Source organism: Protopterus annectens, chromosome 7.part0, assembly GCF_019279795.1.
Source record: "Protopterus annectens isolate FY-2018-M chromosome 7.part0, PAN1.0, whole genome shotgun sequence".
NCBI classification, from domain to species: Eukaryota; Metazoa; Chordata; order Ceratodontiformes; family Protopteridae; genus Protopterus; species Protopterus annectens.
In genome coordinates, this window is record NC_056739.1 from 1131282447 (window position 1) to 1131305197 (window position 22751).

At 38.5% G+C, this 22751-nt stretch overlaps 1 protein-coding gene across 1 annotated transcript in view; it reads left to right on the top strand.

Moving 5' to 3' along the window:
• ELL3 (elongation factor for RNA polymerase II 3) overlaps positions 1–22751 on the top strand; it is a 434242-nt gene that overhangs the window by 17537 nt on the left and 393954 nt on the right. Inside the window, exon 2 of the mRNA XM_044077709.1 lies at positions 19200–19247. Within this exon, the coding sequence (XP_043933644.1) occupies positions 19200–19247 (48 nt within the window). The remainder of the gene's footprint in view (positions 1–19199; positions 19248–22751) is intronic.

Genomic DNA, 22751 nt, shown 5'->3' on the forward strand with positions numbered 1-22751 from the left:
ATGACAGAGTCATAAACGAAAACAAAAGGGAGCAAATTAAACTGAAATAAAACAGAATTGAAGCACCAGTCACCACACTGCAGATGTAACCAAACGGTCGTTTATTTCCATTTTCCATACACTAAAATAGTACTGCCAAGTACTAAAATCGAAGACAGGAAAACAGATTAACTTTTAAAATAATGTAAAGCGCTTTTCGTCCGGATTTTATCCGGACTTCTTCAGACAAACCAAAACGTCAAAGTAACAGTTTAAATACCCTCCTTGTATAGTGTTGACCTATCAGGTCTTTTTCAGTCAAACACTTCCAAGTTTAAAGGTATATTACATTACCACTCACTTGAGCATAACCTAAGGCTCCTATTGTCTTTATTCAGTTGTAAAGTAACTAAAAGTACTGCGATAAATGTCGGCTTTATGCCCAATCCTATTACACTAGGTGCATTATTTAAGACTGTAATCTGCTTTTATTATATACTATTGACATTACAGTTGGGTTGTGTGTTCTATTTAGTAGACCTATGTGGGTACAGTTAATGTTTTAATATAGTCAGTGCACCTAGTCTACATAGGATATACGTCTACATAAAGTTATTGACCCGGCAACCAATCCCCTCTAGCAGCTAATATCAAGTGTCAAATTTAAATAATTACATAACAAAAAAACTTTTTAGGTTTTAGAAAACTTAGTTACTCAGTAAAGTACAAGTACAACATACCACAGTGTACCAGTGTTAACTCTTTACCATATTTACACTACTTGCTTATAGTACTAGACAGTGTTAAAAGGTCATACTACCTAATCTTAAAAGTTACTACATGATATATGTAAATTTAATGTTGTGTCTTTCGGCTTATCCCAGTTAGGAGTCAACACAGCAGAACTCCAGTCCGCTAATGTTTGGTAGTGGATTTTTACGTGCCAAGTTACCAGCCCTGATGCACAACCTTCAACAAAGGCACTTCCATTCACGCATGCCTCCACACAGAAGATGCGCTAACTGAGAATCGAACGGGACAACATCTTGCTGTGAGGCGACAACGCTACCGCAGCACCACTACCGCGGGTTGATATATGTAAATTTAATAAATGTTTTAAAATAAACATTCTCTAAAGTTTTTATAAAAAGTTCCTTATCCAGTTTTTATATGGGACCGAGTCATATTTGTACTTTTTGTGGAGTGACCTGAGTGCGTGGGTTATGTGGCAGATCCTGGCACCCGACAGGCAGAAGACAGTAACCTTTTCCTTGTTTAGCCTGGTGAGTGGGACATCAGTGTGCCTGACTATAGAGTCACCTATGACTAGTGTGTTGTGTTGGGTATGTTGTTTTGCCTTATGGGTTGTGGTTGAGTGGCACACTGAGTCTATGGGTTATGTGTCATTTGGGTTGTTGTCCCCATTGAGTAGAATTTCTTCACATATGCCTAGAGAAAATTTGTGATCACCCATCTAGTCATTCAGGCTGATTTTAAAGGTTGCTAGGAAAGTAATCTTCCAGTAAATAGTAAGAGCACCCTTTTCCAGACGTGGGAGGCTACGTTGTTTTAAGTTGTCTTCATTCCATCTGTAGTTGTTGCTTTGATAGTGTAGATTTACATCTATAGAATGGGTGTTAGCTTTACCTCTGATTCAGTGTAGGTGAGTAAGAGTCCTCTCAGGACTCTGTAGAACAATAAGTAGAGAAATGTGGTTTTATAGTATCAGAGCAGCTAAGAGTACCAAGGGCAAAGATCTTTTTGGTGAGGAAATGTTAAGTGCCTCTCAAGTTGGTTTAGATGCTTACTGAGGTGCATGCTGACAAGTTCATTATATTCAATTAAGGGTCTAGTAAGAAATTAATAAAGGGGGACCATAGCATATATGGACCTTGAGAAGGTACCCTGAAGGATACGTTCTGCAAGGCAGAAGGATTTCTTACCACCACAGAGGTATGGTGATGGAAGAAGAGTCTGTTATCAGCATGCAAACCTACATACATATGTGGCGGCAGTATCAGATGTAAGTAGATTGTTATCTATGTTGTAAGTAGTAGAGATACTAGATTTACCAGAATTAACTATACTGAATATCTTCACGTAAAGCACACAAATTAGTCCACCAAGCCAACGGAGCACGGAACCCACGGAATAAACGAAATTAATGTCAAAAGCCACTCTCAAAATGTTATCCGTGTAGTTCCAGGCAGAACACTCGTAACTGTGATGCAGATAAATACCACGGTCAGAATTGCTCATAAACAGCTGTAAATAGTAACAAGTTCTGGAGACATTCGTACTAATAAAAACTAGTTTATTCGAACACGTTAGCGCTTTCACCTACTGGCTTCTTCAGACGTACAAAAAAACACTACAAATCCATGAATTAAATAGTTGTCCTTTGAATCCCATTGGATCAGCCAGATAATGCATTTAAAGGTGTATTCACACTTAACAAAAAATATCACAGTCTATCAATAGCTAAAACTGAACATATATATAATCTAACACTTATGAATAAAAACAAACTTTTAAAAAGCCAAGGCTATCTCATACTCTGTATATAAAAAAACATATGAATATGTATATGTGTGTGTTAGTCTGTTGCATGTAATTCATTTAAACACATATAATTCATTTAAACGCTCACATTATAAATACATGTTTAAAAAATTCAATACTTCATATAGAAAAAACAATAACTGTGTACATATATCAACCATTTCTTCATAAGCATCTAGTGCAAAGATATAATAAGTTAATTACAATATATTAGATGCTGAATTAAAACACATAACCTTAGCTGTCTTTCTATCAAATCACTAACAGCTCTTGGACTTCTTAGGTTTCCTACACCTCTTCTTTCTAAGTATAGGTCTAATATTCACCCTTTCATTCAGGCCAGGTGATTTATCAGATTTACATCTGATTATCCATTTCATTTCACATTCTAGTGTGGCATTAATCAGGTCCCCTCCTCTGGGGTTCTCATATATTACTTGCATAACAAAAAACATGAATGTATGTGATGAGCCAGTATTTTTAACGTGTTTGGCCAGTGCATTAGTTTCTGTCCCCATTCTAATGTGATACAGATGTTCCCTAATTCGTTCTCGCAATGCTCTATTAGTTTTACCTATATAATATGCCATGCATGCTGAACATCTGGCTAAATATATCACATTCTTACTTGTGCAGTTAGTGTCTGTATTAAACTTGTATACATAGTTACTAATGGGGTGTGTAAATGTGGTGTCTGTATCAATGGCATGGCATTGATTACACTTGCCACAGGGACGTGTGTTATACTCACTAACTGGATTCCTCAACTCTTTTCTCATCAAGCTCTTATAACACAACATATTCCTTAAATTAGGTTTATTTTTATAAACCACTTTGGGTTCCAATCCCACCAATTCAATAATACGTTCATCTAATTTCAAAACATCCCAATGTCTAACTAATGAATCTCTTATATGTACAGAATCTCTTGTATAGAAAAGTGGGGCCCTTACAACTACTGCTCCTGTCTCGCTACCTAGAGTCTCAGTGGGATGTTGTTCAGAGAAGTATGGTTTGGCCACAGTATCTCTAAGTGGATGGACGTGGTTAAATGCATGTGTAAATACACCATCACTATATCCTCTGTCATAAAACATATTCCTAAGCCGGGCTACCTCATCATTATATCCTTCAACACTTGGATTCAATCTCGACGCTCTCATTAATTGGCTCTTCAAAATGTTATCAAAGACATACTTGGGGTGCATGCTCTGCCTGTGCAATAGAGTATTCCTGTAACATGACTTCCTATGGATGGACGTATTCACCAATCCAGAAGGTAGTCTCACGATGTTGACATCCAAAAATGAAATACACTCTGACGAGTAACTAACTGTAAACTCTAAAAAATCAGTTGATTTATTAATCTCGTCAACAAACAGTAACAATTGATTCACATCCCCAAACCATACAAAAAAGAGGTCATCTACAAACCTCTTATAGCATCTGATATAATTTTTAAATCCATTAGTATTGAATAGAAAATCTGACCTATACTTAGAAAGAAGAGGTGTAGGAAACCTAAGAAGTCCAAGAGCTGTTAGTGATTTGATAGAAAGACAGCTAAGGTTATGTGTTTTAATTCAGCATTTAATATATTGTAATTAACTTATTATATCTTTGCACTAGATGCTTATGAAGAAATGGTTGATATATGTACACAGTTATTGTTTTTTATATATGAAGCATTGAATTTTTAAATATGTATTTATAATGTGAGCGTTTAAATGTATTATATGTGTTTAAATGAATCACATGCAACAGACTAACACACACATATACATATTCATATGTTTTTTTATATACAGAGTATGAGATAGCCTTGGCTTTTTAAAAGTTTGTTTTTATTCGTAAGTGTTAGATTATATATATGTTCAGTTTTAGCTATTGATAGACTGTGATATTTTTTGTTAAGTGTGAATACACCTTTAAATGCATTATCTGGCTGATCCAATGGGATTCAAAGGACAACTATTTAATTCATGGATTTGTAGTGTTTTTTTGTACGTCTGAAGAAGCCAGTAGGTGAAAGCGCTAACGTGTTCGAATAAACTAGTTTTTATTAGTACGAATGTCTCCAGAACTTGTTACTATTTACAGCTGTTTATGAGCAATTCTGACCGTGGTATTTATCTGCATCACAGTTACGAGTGTTCTGCCTGGAACTACACGGATAACATTTTGAGAGTGGCTTTTGATACTGAATATCTTGGTGTTGCAGGTTAGCCCCTGATTGTTAACCAACCATTTATTTGGTCCTGTCATTGCTGGGGAATTTTAAGTATCAGAAAGAGACTTGATAAGCACCCCCAGTTTGCAGTCTTCAACAAACTTGGTTAACCATAGTTCCTTTTGTCACAGGAATATAAACCAAAGAGGAAGAGAACCAAACAGAATAATAGTCCCTTGATGTTGGCTCTTATGTCATAGGAGTGTGTACCAAGGAGGAGGAGACCCAGAGCATGGCCGTGTGGGACACCAAGTGACGTTTTTTTGCCTAGAGCAAATACTTCCAATCTTAACAGTATGTATGGACTCTGTCAGCCCACCAAATACCAATCTAGGGAACTATATTTCAGTTAGTGTTGTGTTGGTAGAGTTTGTCAATAATTTCTGTATGAGGGAAAGTGTCTAAGACATTGGCAAGGGCAAGATAAGTGGTGTGTGGACTGAATTCTTCTTGTCTCAGGCCTCTGTAACCTTTTCAAAGAACGTAGCCAGTTCATATTTAACTGCTACATGCATGTTAAGTCAGCAAAATTCATAAGCTGCTGAGTAAATACCTCTGAGACAAAGATTAAGGCAGAATTAAGTAACAGTTTTACAGATTCTTTTTGTTCTGCAGAATGTGTGTATATCGGCATATAATTTTGTGTATGCACAAATATGTGTTGTATATAAATATATATGTTTTTATATGTGTATATATATATGTGTGTGTATATATATATATATATATATATATATATATATATAGCAAACCACATCTGTAGTGCTCTTTTTCAGCATGAAACAATACTGCTGATCACTAATCATCACATCCCTTCTTAACCTAGCTTCCACTACTCTTTCCCATAACTTCATGCTGTGACTGATCAATTTAATCCCTCTGTAGTTACTACAACTCTGCACATCACCCTTAGTCTTAAAAATCGGTACCAAAACACTTTTTCTCCATTCCTCAGGCATCCTCTCACTTTCCAAGATTTCATTAAACAATCTGGTTAAAAACTCCACTGCTATTTCACCTAAACACCTCCATGCTTCCACAGGTATGTTATCTGGACCAGCAGCCTTTACATTCTTCATCCTCTTTGTAGCTATCCTTACTTCCTCCTTGCTAATCCACTGCACTTCATGATTCACTATCCGCACATCATCCAACCTTCTCTTCCCCTCATTCCCTTCATTCATCAACCCTTCAAAGTACTCTTTCCATCTGCTCAACACACTCTCCTCGCTTGTGAGTATGTTTTCCTCATTATCCTTTATCACCTTTACCTGCTGCACATCTTTACTAGCTCGGTCCCTCTGTCTAGCCAATTGGTACAAGTCCTTTTCTCCCTCCTTAGTGTCTAACCTTTCATACAACTCTTCATATACCTTATCCTTAGCCTTCGCCACCTCTCTCTTTGCCATTCACCTCATCTCCTTATACTCCTGTCTACTTTCTTCTTCTCTCTGACAATCCCACTTCTTCTTTCTCTGTATACTCTCCTGTACTTCCTCATTCCACCACCATGTCTCCTTGTCGTCCTTCCTCTGTCCAAATGTCATACCAAGTACCATTCTAGCCATCTCCCTTACTAGCTCTGCTGTAGTTACCCAGCTATTTGATAACTCTTCACTGCCACCCAGTGCCTGTCTTAACTTATCCCTGAACTCCACCTCACAATTACCCTTTTTCAATTTCCACCATTTGATCATTGGTGCTGCCCTCACACTCCTCCTCCTCCTCTTCTTGATCACCAACCTCGTCCTACAAACCACCATCCTATGCTACCTAACTACACTTTCCTCGATCACCACTTTACAGTCTCTAATCTCCTTCAAACTGCCCCTCCTACATAAGATATAATCCACCTATGTGCATCTTCCTCCACTCTTGTATGTCACTCTATGCTCCTCCCTCTTGTTAAAATACATACTGTAATGGTAGTAATATGTTGTTTTTTATATATATTCACTTGTTTATTCACTTAGGGAGTCTGGAAGTTAGCAGAATAATATTTTTCTGCAATAGTACCACTCCAGTACACTCCATTGATTTCCAACATAAAGATATGATTAAAGCTAAAAAAAATCAACTAGCATTCTTTTTTTTTTTTTATCTCAAGCAGTCAGGACTTTTCCAAACTGTTTGGCTGAGTTATCTGTTTCGCCACTACAGTATTACCTACTTAATTGTTTTTGTGGTGGTTGAGGGAGAATATTCATTCCTGGAAGTGCTCCCAAAAACCTTGGCTCCTTTCCTAATTTTTCCAGTAAATTCCAGACCCCTCTTTTCTTTCTATACCACTACTTGCAGTCTTCCCTATTGATAAAATCTTATTTTTCTATTCCCATTTCAGTATAGTTTGTGGATCCTTTCAGCTACTTTATGAGTATAATATTCTGTATAGTTGTTTTTCTCCCTAGGGGTCTGCATCCAAAATCCAACTCTCTCCTTACATCTGACCCCCCCACCTCCATTTCATCATCTTGTAGTTTTCACTTTAATGTTATCCTTCGGTTTGTGTTATGTATATGAGCTTTAATTGCATAGCTGTAAAATAGCCCTTCCAGCTCCTGTGTCACTAACCAGACAAGGCTCGTTTAAGTTACAGTCAGAGTAATATCTGTCTACGCCACAGAGCTGAGCAATCTCACTAAACACTATTAGATAGCTCAGCAGCTGTCTAGAAAACAACCCAAAAGCAGTGATTGGAACTCTGCTGCATCAGCCCTGTGCCGTGTTGCTGTTAGTGTCCCACAAAGCTCATTGCTTGCCCCACTTCTCTTTACCATCTTCAGTAACATGTAAAGCTATATTCATTTAATAATGTTCTTCTTTTTCAGCTTTTCCCGGTTAGGGGTCGCCACAGCAGAACTCCGGTCCGCTAATGATTGGCAGTAGATTTTTTTTACAGGTGCCACGGTGCCAGTTCGCCCAACCTTCAACGAAGGCACGCCCATTCTATGCATGTCTTTCGAACGCCACTCAACCGTGGGGAGGACATGCAGACTCTACACAGAAGGCGCTCCAGTCGTGAATCAAACAGGAGAACCTCTTGCTGTGAGGATATTCATCCAGTAATACGCTCCTAAATACCTGAAAGACAAATGTAATGCTTTTCTCCTGAACTTCCCCTCCTAACTGTCCTGTGTCAAACTTATCCCAACATCACGAATTCTGTGTTGCATAACCCACCCAATGTCATCTCAGAGTCAGCGTCACTCCTGTTGTAGAAACTGAAACAGCCAAGACTTTTGGGATTACCCAAGAAAATAATTAATTTTATTTCAATTCCCATGTAAACAATGCATCTGCAAAAACTAACATCTCTGTGGGCAAACTGTATGATGTTAAATCTCCTAACTACCAAAGCTAAAGTATCAAGATCCTATCTTCTGCCTTGTCTCATATACAACACACACATACACACACCTGTTTAATAACATAGCCTTGCCACATCAAAGCAAACTGGAACAAGCATGTAATAGGATCACCTGTCTTACTTAAAAGCACAGTGTTTTCTACTTCCATTGGTAAAATTGGAATAAACTGCCTCCCCAGTTGGGAACTCATCTCTGTAACAGCTGGGTACGAAACTGTGCCTTTACCTGAGTACTTGACTCCCTTATTAAGCCACCTGCATGTAACACTTGACATGTAATCTTCCTCCTGTGCATCTGCTGGAGCTATCAACTGACTTTCACTTGTTTCCAGTTTGTGTCAGTGTTTGCTTTAGAAAAGTCTTGTAACACGTATTTGTATACTTTTTTAACAATGTTAGAAATATGCTGTCACAAATTAGCTGAACTGTGTCTTGTGTGCTGTTTAACTGTGTCATGTAACTTGTCACTTCCCTGCCTTGGATTTATGTCCGTGGGATTCTGCTAGAAATGTGATCTCTTAGCTGAACATTCCCATTTAAGACACATAAATGAGTAAGTCAGTGAATGAGTGAGGAGAAATTAGCATGTTTATTTACTTTTAGCCTCAAACAGAACAAAATCTAAACCCTAATTTTTAATCGTAACAGCACTTTGATATAGTTGACACTACATTGAAGGGAACGGGTCTGATTTTTGGCTGTCTGAAACAGTTTTGACCTTTTTATCTCTGTTTTGGTGCACCCTTCTGTTTTTCATGGTTTCTGCTTCAGAACTATTTACATGCAGCTTATTTTCTGATTTTAGCTTAGACTATCACATGTATTTGTACATGAATGAAATTATTTTAACTGTTATAATTTTACATGGTAGTAGAGAGACAGAGAGAGAAAAAAAGAGGCCATTGCTTAGTCAGGTTCCTGTTAGATAACTGCCTGTGTTGATTTCTTCTGAATCATGTACAGCATGAAACTACATTTTAATTACGTCCGCTTGTGTCTTTGGAATAAGCACTTTCTGCTTTGCCTGCACATCTGAACTGCTGCTTCACATGGTAATGAGGATTGTATCTTGTTTCTGAAACAGATAGTAGTGAGTCAGTCCTTTCCTGATCAAGGGAATTAGAAAATTATATATTGCAAGTATGTGAATTGTGAGTAGGTAATATTGTTTGACAATGAGTTAGAATACAGTAGACAATGCACATGAAGATGTGATGTCATTAGATAATCTTCTCAGGATTGCAGGACCAAAAAAAATACCATCAGGATGATGTTCTGTGACCACTGGTTCTGACCAATTTCATATGTAGGTAATCAGGGTGGTCAATAATGTTAAAACTGTTTTAACTTGATGCATTTTAAGTAGCCTGTGGATACAGGGCTCTCCATTTTGTCACAGACTATTTTCAGCATGACCTGTGAGTGTTGTAGAGAGCATCTTAGCCTTTCCACCGTCACACTGATGTGTGTGACAAATAAACATTAAAACACGAGGGTGTGTATGTAGCCTAGGTATTATTACCACCTGCCCAGGGGAGTTGTGATGCAGGTGTCTCAGGGATGAGCTTGTTACAACCCTAGTGTGTATGTAGTAAGGTCTTTGCCATACATATCCCTAGGTCCCAAACTGCACTAGTAAAATATGCATTTGTATTTTTGTATTAAGTAGTTTAGGTAGCAGAAGCATGCAATGTGTTTTGACGTGAATTAGTTCTTCCAAAAATGGAATGTTATTTTTATATAGTGAAAACATATTACATTCAACATTTGCTTTACTTGCATTGTACTGCATTTCAGATTTACCCAAGTAACAATAGCAGCTGAGTGCTTGTATTAGTAGACCAGCTAAAAGCAGATAGTATACATAATTTTTGAAAGGAGTTAACCAAATGGCTTTTGTCTATTTCCCTCTAATTTGTTATAATAGTTGCCTTTTTTTTATGATTATTTTTTCTGTTTTTTTTTTTACAAACCTGAATTGTTCATCATAGAATGTTTGTGAGGAACACGGCTCCACAGTTTTGCTTTACTGTGCTTGCAGGAGTGCTGCTTAAAAAGTCCATATGCATTGAGTAATAAAGGCTATTGTTTTATGGAAGCCTGATATTTAGTTGAGTAACTGCCAAAGAAAGCAGGAAGACTGTGCCTTAATGAGAAGATATAGTTTCAAGGAGGTGTTTTCCAGTGCCAGCAAAGAAACTGGTGTAATCAAAACTAAGCATTGCCTATTTCTTCTAATGTGTTTATGCTTACAAAGACAGGATAACAGAAACTGCGTAATTACGTTTTTTTGTTGTTTTTTACTTTAGTCGTCAGGCCCTTTTCAGTCTTTCTGGAGTAAAAATGATGGGAAATGTGTTTTAACCAAACAGCACTGCACAGTTTTATGTGAGCCGTGTCTTAGTTAATTGAAGTACAGAGGCATTGTGGGTCCAGCTTTCATAATGCCATAGCATGAATTTTCAACTTCAAGAAACCTTTAGTGGGGATCTACTTATCAGCAGTGAGTGGAATGCAAAAGTTATTTATTTGTTTCTTTGTTTGATTGTTAACATTTGATTACCTGAGAGTCCAACTGGATAGGTGCTCATTTTCAGTGAAGGCCCCAGGGAGGAAAGCTCCGAAGAATAAATTACAAAAACATTTTAAGAACAGTAATTTTACAGCTTTCAAAAACAGTACAAAAATATCTACATTTAAAATATATATACTAATTTAGACATAACATAAAAATATTGGTTAAGAATAGATGCAACGTCTATGACAGTGATTTAATATTTACATAAATTTTAGCCAGTTTGTAGATAAATTAAATGTAAGTTAGTATAATCCATGTGGGAATTGCAATATGAGGTGAGAGAAAAACAAGGTTATGCATATTTACAAGAGATCAGAAACTGTATAATTTGGTATTTTATATAATAAGATTATACCCGACTCTGTGGGTTTGTTATATTTGTTATAGAAGGTTGCTCTCAATGTCAAGAAGTGGAGTTTCGTTTCCTTTGGTAAAACTAGCAACAATACTACTTACAGAGTTAACAATCCACTTACGTCTCACACAGTCATTGAGACGTGGGTACCCATGCTAATAGTGAACTCACCTTTGACTGCAGTTTCTCTGTGGTGGTTAGAAAATCATTTCATCTTGCACAAGTTGTTTTTGCTGCATCTCCTCATTGTCCAAGGAAGTTATATTTGCTCCTTTATCATTAGGCCTGTCATTGGATACAGCACCACCTACATCATTTACCTCAATAAAACTTAAACCAGTTTGGGAGACCTCAGTATTTGATCACCAAAAAGATGACACATCTCAATACCCTTAGCTACTTTGGTAAACTAAACACCAACTCCCTCTACTCAGTGTCATACGGACTCCTGAAGGGTGATCTCTGTAGACTTCCTGAACTCCTTCACTTAAATAGAGCAGAGCCGATCATAATGCAAATATCTGTGCTAAGATCCTAAATTTATACTACCCCGGCAACAACACCAAAGGGCTTGGCAGACACCTAACCAAACATACCCCCATGTCTGGAATGGGCTGCCTTTGCCTATCCAGAAGAGTACTTCCCTAACAACTCTTAAAACTGTTTGGGGCGACTGAATGGGTTGATCATAGATTTTCACCAGGGATTTGTGGAGACAATCTCCTTAGTGGAGGACACTGTTAGTCTCCCGCTAGTACTGGATGATGTGGCTGTGCTTCATGATGGTCTCCTTAGCTATAAGCTGAATTAAAACGTAGGAACCTATGAGCATGCTACATATGTTTTGCATATGTACTAAGTTTATTTTATAAATGCCAGAAGGGTGTCACTGCAAAGCAGAACATTTTCTGATGTTAAGGAGTACAAGGCGACCATAGAACAGTACAGTTGGTTGCTACTGTAGAGAAATGTTCTCTCTCTACCCCCCCCCCCCCTTTTTTTTTTGGTAAAGTGATACTACACTGGCAAAAAAATTACATTGCTGAAATGCTGAATGGTGTCCCTTTGTGTTGGCCTGGACTTCTGAGAAGTAGATGCTGAACTGGAGAGAACCCAGGACCGATCCCTGTGGGACTCCACTCGTGACTGGTTGGCAGTCTGACTCGGGAGTCTGCTATTTTCACACTGTGTTCTGTCTGTGAGACAATTTGCAACCCACCTAACGATATAGGGGTTGATGCCTAGCTTGGTTAGTTTATCAATAATTCCTGAGTGAGGAATGGTATCAAAGGCCTTGGGCAGATCGAGGTAGGCTGCATGAACTGCCTTACCTTCATCCACTGCTCTGGTGACTGACTCAAAGAAGTTAACCAGGTTGAGCAGGCATGATCTACCTTTCACAAAACCAAATTGTGTGGGATCTAGAATTTGGAGATTCCCTATATCTTTGTTGATCAGGTCCATGATGATGCATTCCATAGCTTTACATATCAGACTCATCAGGCTAATGGGGTGATAATTCCCAGGGTCAGTAGTCGCTCCCCCTTTATGGAGAGGGATGACTGTAGCAGTGCATCATTCAGTTGGGACAAAGCCTGAGGTGAGGCTGTGATTGAATAGGGCACACAGATGTGGTGCCAGTTCGCTTTGTAGTTCATGTAGGACACAGCCAGAGATTTTATCGGGTCCCATGAAAGCTGTATTCCTGGCCTTGGACAATGCAGCTTTAACCTGTGCTGCAGTAATGCTGGGTGCCTGGCATTCTTCCAGTATTGTGATTGGACCTTTGGAGAGAAGGGTTAAAGTTGGCACTGAGTCTGTCTGCCGTATGTTGGCAATATCTCTTGGCTCAGTATAGGAGGTACCATTGTGCAGTAACTCAGAGCAAGTCTGGGTATTGCCGTGGAGGTTCTTGACATAACTATAAAAGGCTTTGTGATTGTTTTTAGTGTCTGCCACAATTCTGCTTACATAGCTGGCTTTGGAGGATTTCATGAGGAATCTCAACTTTTTTTGTTAAGATTAATAAAGGAGTTTTTCCGGTCTTGGGACTTCACCTTTTTCTGCAACAGTTTCTTCCTTCTGTTGTAGAGTTTATTAATGGCAGGGGATCACCAGATTGGCTTCCTTTTTTTGGAGGAGAGTGTCTTGGTTCTGTTGGGTATGGCTAGTTCCATGTGTTTATGTACATGTTCGTACAGTGCACTGGTGTATGATTCAGCAGTCATGCAGCTATTTTCCATTGGCATGGGTGCCATGAAGTTAGCCACCTCTGTTTTTAGGAGCCCAAAGTTAGCTTTGGAGAAGTTTTTCAAGGTGGTTACCTTTGTGGGGGGTGTGGGTGAGATGTGGATTTCCATGGTGATTAGTTTATGGTCAGATCTGACCAGGGAGGGATTGACTATTGGTGTAGAGCAACAGTCACCCATGGTAGTAGTAACCAGGTCAAGGATGTTGCTTCCTCTAGTGGGGGTCAGAATTAGCTGGTCCATGGCATTGGAATTGATGAGTTCCAGGAAGCGTTGGGCCAGTGTATTGGTGCTTGAGTAGTTTTCCCAGTTGATGGAGGAGTAGTTGAAGTCTCCTAGTATGAGAGTGTTTGGCTGGACCTTGATAGATTCCAGGGTGCTTAGGAACATGGAGTGAGAGTCTAGGGACATGGTTGGGGACCTATATCGGGCAATGACCTGGGTTGCCATCTTACCCAATGTTAGTTGTAGTATCTCATATGCGTTATATTGGGCTACTAGTCTGGAGGTACAGTCCATGTTTTGGGGTCAAAAGGTGTAGAATGAGTTGTAGCCTGGTAGCGCAGGGGTGCTTTCTGCCTCTTTAAACCAGAGCTCTATTACAGCACAAATGTCGTTCTCCATTTTGAGGAGAGCTTCAAGTGAGTGCATCTTGAGATTTAGACTTCTAGCGTTGAGCAGCATGGCCCTCAAATTGCATTTATTTATAGCTGTTATGGTGGTAATTTGGTCTTTGGAACACCGCATAAAAAAGGCACTATAGATGTGGCAAGAGCCTTAGTCAGTACCCGGAAACCCAAGGGTGACAGATGCAGGCCATCTCTGGCAAAGCATCGAGGTCTGTCAATCATGTCATCCCAAGCAGAGATTTAGAGACAAAGGTGGGTTACTTAGGCAAGTAGAGAAACTAGAAGGTAGTGAGTTACCATGTGAGAATAGAGCAGGCAACAAGTGTCAACTGGTTACAGCAGGTGAGGTGAAGTGATTGTCCATCTTACACTTAAAAGACAGCGGTGTTACTATAATTGGACTAGAAAGGCAATACTAACATAGCACAGGATCAACAACCAGGAACCAGTGAGGGGAATGTAGTGTCAGTCCATGACATCACAGTGCATTATCTGATTTTTTTTTTTTTTTGTTCTATCAAGGTTCCAGACTGGATGCAGCAAGTAAGCTGAGAATGTCATGATGACTGTTTATGCTACCAGTAGCAGACTGCTCAGGCTTTGCCAGAAAATAAGGGCAGTATTACTCAAATGAGAGCTGCCATGTGTATACTCTGAAAGTTTCTTCTACTGTATATGTAACTGCAGATTTGACAGGACAGAGTGTTTATACATCTTTAAAAAATGTAATAATGCTTTGGACTGCTGTGATAATAAAAATACATTCACAAACTGTACTGAAGAATGATTCTATGAATGAAGGTAAAAACAAAGGTTTCATTTACTGTACTTCTATGTATGTAGATTCAGTAAGATACGTTTTACTGTTTTAAACTTTACCAAAATGGTTACTACACTTTTGGAGAGTTAAGGAAGGAATATCAAGATAAATCCAGTCACATAGAAAAATTCTTTAAGGGGGGGTAATAATTATACTTTTTCAAAGAATGCTGATGTAGACTAGGTAGCTAGCAGCATGTTGGCTCAAAGGAAATATCTCTGTCTCTCAGCTCTAGCGTCTGTGGCTCAAACCCAACCACCTGGTATTGTCTCTGTGGTGTTTGCATGTTCTGTGTGGGTTTCCTCTCAGATTCCAAAAAACATGCTAGTTGAGTATTTTACCCTTGTGGCTGAAAAGGTTCTGTGGACCAGCCAACTCATTTACCCATGACCGAGTTTTAAGTATGGGTTGGGCTTGCTACCTGCTAGGCAACAGTGTCTTGTTAAGTTGCATACACATAATGATTTGCAGATGTTAGTCTTTGATTTTGTTGGTTTTACAGGTTTAGAAATAAGGATAACATAATTCTAACGTTAAACTACATGTATGTCCAAGTGTTAAAGTCAAGTCAGTTTGCTTGACTGACACCAGAACATCTCACAATAGTGAATACTGTGATTTGTGGGTTCCTATTTTAAGTCTTATGGTAGCAGATGTGGTCCTTGTAACACTGGAAATTTAAGTGTGGTTGGGATAGTATACATTAATACTGACCCCACAGTATCTCAGAGTTATTATATAGGAGTAGAAGGTATTTGAGGGGTCTGAAACCCTCCTACAAAATGCCCTTAAATATTTAATCATAGAAGTGAAAATGTAACGGTGAGTTTTAGAATTCACTTGTGGTTTTGCCGTATTCTCTCAAATGTCAGGACCCACAAACCCCCACTTCTCACATTCCTGACAGAGAGTTGTGATGTGTAGCCTTCTGACCAGGAAAGGTTGCCTATTGATATTGTGCAACTTCTTAATTTAAGTACAGAAGCACAGAACAGTCTCTTCATTTTTTATGTCAGCCTGCCAGTTTCATTTGCCACATACGCACTGAGTAAGCTTGATCACTTTCATTTACCACTTGCACTCTTTAGTTGAAGTTTGTGCTGAAAAATGGTTAGTATTAGATGATGGAAAATAGAGAGAGAGAGAGACCGCAAAAGGCAGAGTAAATGAGCATTGAATAATAGTAATAATACAATCATGTTTGCCTTGACTTCAAAGAAATATATTCTGAACAGGAGAGGTCCCAGTACTAAATCGCAACTGACAAAGTGTTTGACTAGACAGGTGTAAGATTTGGTGGATTCAAAAATTAGAAAGCTGGTATCCTGAAGAGGGACTATGTTTACAGTAACGAGTTTAGGATGGGATTTTAAGTATGGGTGTGAGAGGAGGATGCTATGTTGAGGACTGCAAACCTTTCAAAAAAAAAAAAAATAGCCTAGGCCTAGAAGGGGGTGTAATGTATGTGTAAGGGAACAGCTGGGCTTGCATTTTCAGGTGGGGGCCCTTAAAAGCTGTCATGTGTTTTTCATTTGCTCTTTATAGGAGATAATATGACAAGTCATTCATTAAGACAAGCTGCAGATGTTTGGGGTATGCTATTTGGAATAGGAAAATAACTGGATTGTATACTGTGTTCTGATTATTGTTAACCTCAAAACTCTTCCCTTTTCTGAAAGAAAACATAAAGAAGCATGTCTGGCAGTACTGTATAAGTGCAGAAGATGGTAAAAGTACTAGCAAAAGCATTTCAAGTTTGTACAGGATTAACTTGCTCCATTTGAAGAGTATACATTTCGAGTTACTTATAATGTATCAAGAAACAGGCTTGCATTCTTGGAAAAGTGACTGCTGTCTAATTTTACAAGAAAGAGTATGATTAGACAGCAAGTTGTATTTTTTATTGTGTATTAGCTTCAGTGTGCCTGTGAAGTGTCATCTTTTATTGGTTCAGTATGTCATTAAAGTTCATGGTGTTTTCCCCACCCATTTAGTGACCTTCAGAAACTGAGAAAGGTTTCTTTGCTGCTGATTTTGAGTTTAGCTCTGCTTGTCCCTATGAGTGAGTGGTTACCTTCTTCTGCTGAGGTGGGGTCTCGTCCTGTGATTCTGGATGCCAGAAATGAGGATATTGTGGTTATTGCATGTGATCAAACACTGATGCAAAATTTGTCGAATCAAGCTTAAAGCAAACTAACCTTCTGGAAGCTTGATTTGCTATTTTCTTTTATGACTTTCATAGTAACTTTAGTTTGTTTTTTGAAACTAGTTACTGGGTGGATTTTTTAATGCTTGTAGGACATGCATTCCAAAGCCCTGGCAATTTTTCTACAATGTGTCTCCTTTTATCATCATAAATGGTGATGTTTAGTAAGAGAGGGTCTGACTTTTATTTGCTATATGTTTTGGAGGCAGATTTTTGAACAGGAGCAGGTTATGCAGTGCCTTGAAAGGAAGATGGAGAGGGCCTCTCAGGAAGGGTCTTTATGACACCTAAAAAGTGATAATTCCCCAGTCTGTCTGCCTAAATTTATTTTCCAAATCCATGGATTTTTCCTTCTTAGTAATCCCGGCATCTTTTCTAATCAAGCTGTGCTTAGTTTTGAAGTTGCAAAAGGTAGCATTACTCCATGTAATGGTTCCACTTAAAGGGACATATAGAGGAACTGTGAAGGACATGTTCTAGATCTGAATGTGGGTAGAATGTGTCTTCCTCGAAAAGCTTACACAGAAGGGCAGAACAAATTATTCCGATATTGTGTTAAACTGAGAATGACAGTGAAAATGTTTGGATAGATGACAAGGGGCTTGGAGGCTAAGACAATGTAACAGGACTTTGTGCATGGAATCTGGGAGGTAGAGGGGCCGCTGTCATTAATTAATTTATTTTTATAAGTGACTGCAGATATGAGCTTGAACTGCAGCTGTACATGTGTACAAACGGGAGTGCTACAATATCCTGAAACCCCAAACTCCTGAGACCAAAATCTTGAAAGTTCAAAATACTGAAAACTCAAAATACGAAAGCTCACAATACTGAAAACACACAGGATACCAACACTTACTATATTCCAGTACAAGTACATACAGAAACATATTACCCTTCAACTATAAGCCACACACACACACACACACACACACACACACACACACACACACACACACACACAACACCCTGCTACTTAAATATATCAACTCTGAGATTGCGCTTCACTACACTAAGTATTATATTATTTTAGTTAAGTAAATTCTAAGACTTCACGTGTGTGAAGTACTTGTGCAAGTGAAGTACTACAGAATGGGCTTTTACAACCACAGCATATGGTTTATTATAAAGTTATTACAACATTTTAAAACATTAATATTTATTACAGGAAAATAAAGTGAAGTATTGCAGTTGTTATGCAAGATGGCAAACTTTCTTGCAGAACCCATGTGAGGGTTGCATCTCTATAGCATTCCACATAATGTAATCTCACTCTGAGGTTACACAAATTCGGAATAAATACAGTGCTTGGTTTCATACAAGTCTAAGTATTCCACTCATCACAAAGGTCACATGACTGTACAGTGATACCATGTTAATAAAAGGGAATGTGTATATGTGTCTTATATGCCAAGCACAGATGTACTTTTCTCTTGTGGGGAAAAATACTTTAGTCTTTTACTTTCTTCCAGTGAGTGCAGTATTACATATTCCCTTATTTCTGCATGTTTTCGTATTTGTTGATTATGTGCATTTAAAATTCTGGCAGTACTGTCTTGGGTGTTTTTATTCGGTTATCTTGTGTTTGAGTGTTGAACAGTGGACATGAGTGATGGACATGAAAGAATAGTTAAAAGATCGGATAGTTAGGGGATTCTTTATTACATGTAGCTTAACTGAACAAAGCAAAGGAGTGTAGTGGTCCTTACTTGCTGACAGTATCTCTCTGTGTGAGGGCATGTCAATTGGTCACTGTGAAACTGTAGGAGGTTTTAGAACTAAAAGTTTTGCTATGTGAAGGCTTGCCTGATGGCACAGTCAACAAACTACTCGGGTTACAGCTTGATAAAGCAGTGTCATGTTGTGCAAATCTGCATCTGCTTCTTTGCCTTTTTCCTTTGTATAGTTAGATTTATTTGTTTTATTTCTTGTTTGTTTATTGACATTTGTTTACTGGGAAAGTCCAACTGGGTAAGAGCCCATTTTCAGCAAGGGCCTGGGGAGAAAAGCTCCAAAGTATTACAAAACATTTAAGAGAAATAATTTTGCAGTCTTTAAACATAATACAAAAAAATCCTCTTTATTGTCTGGTTAGTGCCAAAAATGTTGCTGCACTGTCAATGAGAGACCATTAACTCTGTTTAACTAAGAATCTCTCACTTGAAACATTGGCATCTGCTCCTACTAAATGTGATTCACTGTGGTTTTCTTGTTTCTTCCATAGGGATCTCTGGGGAGCCAACCACTCATCTGCTTCAAAGGAAACCAGGGGGTAAGTGCATCATATTTGTGGTCTTTTATCTAGAGAGATTTCTCTAAAGAGCTTGTAACTGTGAATAATAAGTGTGTGTGTGTGTGTGTGTGTGTGTGTGTGTGTGTGTGTGTGTGTGCATGTCTCTGCCTCTCACATACACATGCATAAGATAAGCACAGCCCCTCCCCTCCACCCATAGATAACCATTCATTTTTTTATTCTTTTTCTCTCCGTCTCTCTCTCTCTCTTGCTCATATGCACACACAGCATGACTTCACATTTGTTTTTTGCAAAGACAGATGTGGATGAATACCAAAGAGTTAAGCAGAAAACAGTTTTGAAGTTTAATTGACAGCATTTATTATTTGTATATTTCAGAGGTACTGGATTCCTCTAAAATATAGGCACTGTGCTCATATGAGATGAAAACTGTTTTATAAATACAAATTAATTTTTTTGCAATTTTGTATTGCTTTAGATTTGTAGCTCTGTAATTTTTTTTTTTTCTTAAAAGTAACAAGACTTTCTAGTGTCTCTTTGTATGTACAGTCCTCTGATGGCAGTGACAGTCTTCTGCAAAACATGAGTATTCATGTTTATGGAATTAATCACGTGACCCTGATTTTCTATGCTCAAACTATACCACACTGCAGGCAGTACCTGCAGTTTTCCAATGTTATTTTCTACATTCTTTCCATTAAAAAATGGATATTTTTTAGAATTAAATCTCTCATAATTTTCTAGCACTCTGTAATGTCTGTTCAGTGATGTTTTATGTCTGGAATAGTCTACATTTTCTTCAGTTCTAAGAAGACCTCGTTAGATAATTTATGATACTTGTCAGATACAAAGTTAAATGTAATGCAGATTATATGAGATATAAAAAAACTCACATAGACTTTAACAAAGCATGTTTCAACTCCCTTGCTTCATTTAAGCCACTTGTGTGGCAGTTTTAAAATCTGTGTAAGTTTAACTTAAACAGAAACTTGAGTGATTTAAATAAAAATCTGATTCCTTTCTGCAAATAAATACAGTCAGAAAACAGTTTTGAGGACGGTGGGCACCATGTCATCTGGTACAAATATAAAAAAATGACATATCACTTTAAAACATCTGAAATCTGTCAGCAGTGTTAATATTTGAAGCGAAAAGTGAAGAAGCAGCGTAGAGCATTAGGGTTAGACATTACTTGGGAATAAACGAAGCAAGCTTTGTTTAATGTGGGAATAGAAATAGAAACCATGAAGATAATCCCTGAATTTACTTAACTGTTCATAAATGCTTGGGGGGTTGGGCTTATTACTGTGTGTGTGTGTGTGTGTGTGTGTGTGTGTGTGTGTGTGTGTGTGTGTGTGTGTGTGTGTGTGTGTGAGGATAGATAATTTCACACATTTGCACGCTTTTGTATTTACTGATCTCTGCAGTTTTGGCAACTTTAACAGGTGTACTAGAAAATAATGTATGTTTTCTTTGTTATGGTTGAGGAGATGTAAAAATACTCTAGTATATAAAGCAAACATATCTGGTTGCAAAGTTCAGGTAACATAGCCTGACCACTTTACAAAATTGTGGAAATCTAAGACTAATGATGCATGATGGTAAGAACAGTGGCATGCTTCACAAGATAAAATCAGTTACCAGAGACATCTGTTACTCCACTAATGGATGAATGTCAGCAACGCTTGCTGTTCTTGTACATTGGGGACTTGAAGAGCTTTTGGAAGTAACAGCAGAACAGTTTTCATGGCATGAGTAATAATTATTATGCAGTGTTGATAACTGAAAAGCTAGAAAGCTATATGTAAATCTTAGCAATATGTGTGGAGCAAGGGATAAAGTAATCAACAAAATATAAATTCAGTACAGAATATAGTACTGGGAGCAAAGCATGAGGAAAATTTAGTAATCAAACTTACAGAGAAAGTAAAAGAAGCTTAATTTAGACCTGGCAAGTAGTGAAACCCGCTGGCATGGGGAAGGGCACTGTTAGGCTATTTCAGTGGCCTGAGTTTCTTTTACTCTGTTTTATGTTCAGGTTTACACTGCTGAGATGGTGGTTATATGAGAACATGAAGATGCTGGTGGAAGACTGTGGTCTTTTGAATCCATCCAAACAATGTTTCCTTCAGCTCACGGCTGATCCTGTCCTTGATCCATCTTTTCTTTGATCTGTACCTGTAATATTCATCTGTCATGTGCCACACATGTCCTTCCTCAGGGTCAACCCTCTTACAAAGCAGCGTCCACAGATCCTACTCCCCATTCTCTTCTTCCAGTGTACATGCCTGACTTCTTTGCTGCATGCTTCCTAGCAGTTCAGCGTTCAACTATACACAGCAATCAGAGACAGTATTGCTAGAGTCCTGTAGGGGGAAGGATGACTCCATTCCTTGGGCACCTAGATATGATCAGATAAGGGTAGTTTTTATTTTGTATTGTTGTGATGTACACACATAATTCATATTTTGCAACTTCGCGGAAAAACTTAAACTGAGTGACTTGATTTAATTTTGTGATAGTTTAAAGGTCACTGTTCCCATTATATCATAATCTTGCCCCATACATATCTATGTATTAGTCTAAAATAAGTATTCCTTTTGATCCATTACCACTGTTCACCTAACTAATATGCTAAATGTTTTTATTAACATCTTACAGGTAGGTTTACTAACATTCCATGCTTTCAGAAAAGTAATTTCTGTAGGCCCAAAAGATACGATGTTCATCGTGTTTCACTGTTGCAGTCATTACAATTGGGTTATCCTGCTGGCAGGCTACCCGCAGTCGGCCCGAGTTCCAAAGTCTAGGTCCGGCATCGGTTGCTGTTGCCTCCTCTCTGACGTCAGTGCGCCAGGGGTATAAAAGATGCAGCCAAAGTCATTTTCTTCAGTCTTTCTTGTCGCGCGGTGCCCGAAGCAAAGCAGTTCGCAAGTGCTGGTCGGCCAACTCCTGAGATTTTCAAATTCGAATTTCAGATCTGAAGTCTTCATTAAAGCTAAGTACCCCATTGGGAAACTTTTTTCTTGCTCCAGACCGATGTCAGAAAAAGTTAATAATTGTATTTCTTGTGGGAAGCAAATACCTCATAAGGATTTTCATTCTTACTGTATTCCTTGCCTAGGCACTGACCACGATGCTGCTAGTTGTCGGTTTTGTGCTAGATTTAACCAACGCACTATTAAGCGTCGGTACGATTTTGCATTTCATTACTTTGGCAGAAGATTCAATTATATAATGCCATCGGAACAGCTGACTACCGGAGTTTGTAAAAAGCGCAAAGAAAAAGAAAAGGAAGGCATCCGAGGTCCAAAACTGACGACGAGGCTTCCACTAGGCCTGTCGCTGGTTCTCAGTGAGGCGCTTTCGCAGCCCCTGACGCCCGCTACCTCACTGCCACAGGCCGCTTCTGACTCCCACTTGGAGCTGACTAGGCCTCTGGAAACTCAAGGTATTAGACACTCGGAAACTATTCCCTCAGATGGGTCCTAAGCCACTGAGCAGGCATCAGCTTCTGAGGGT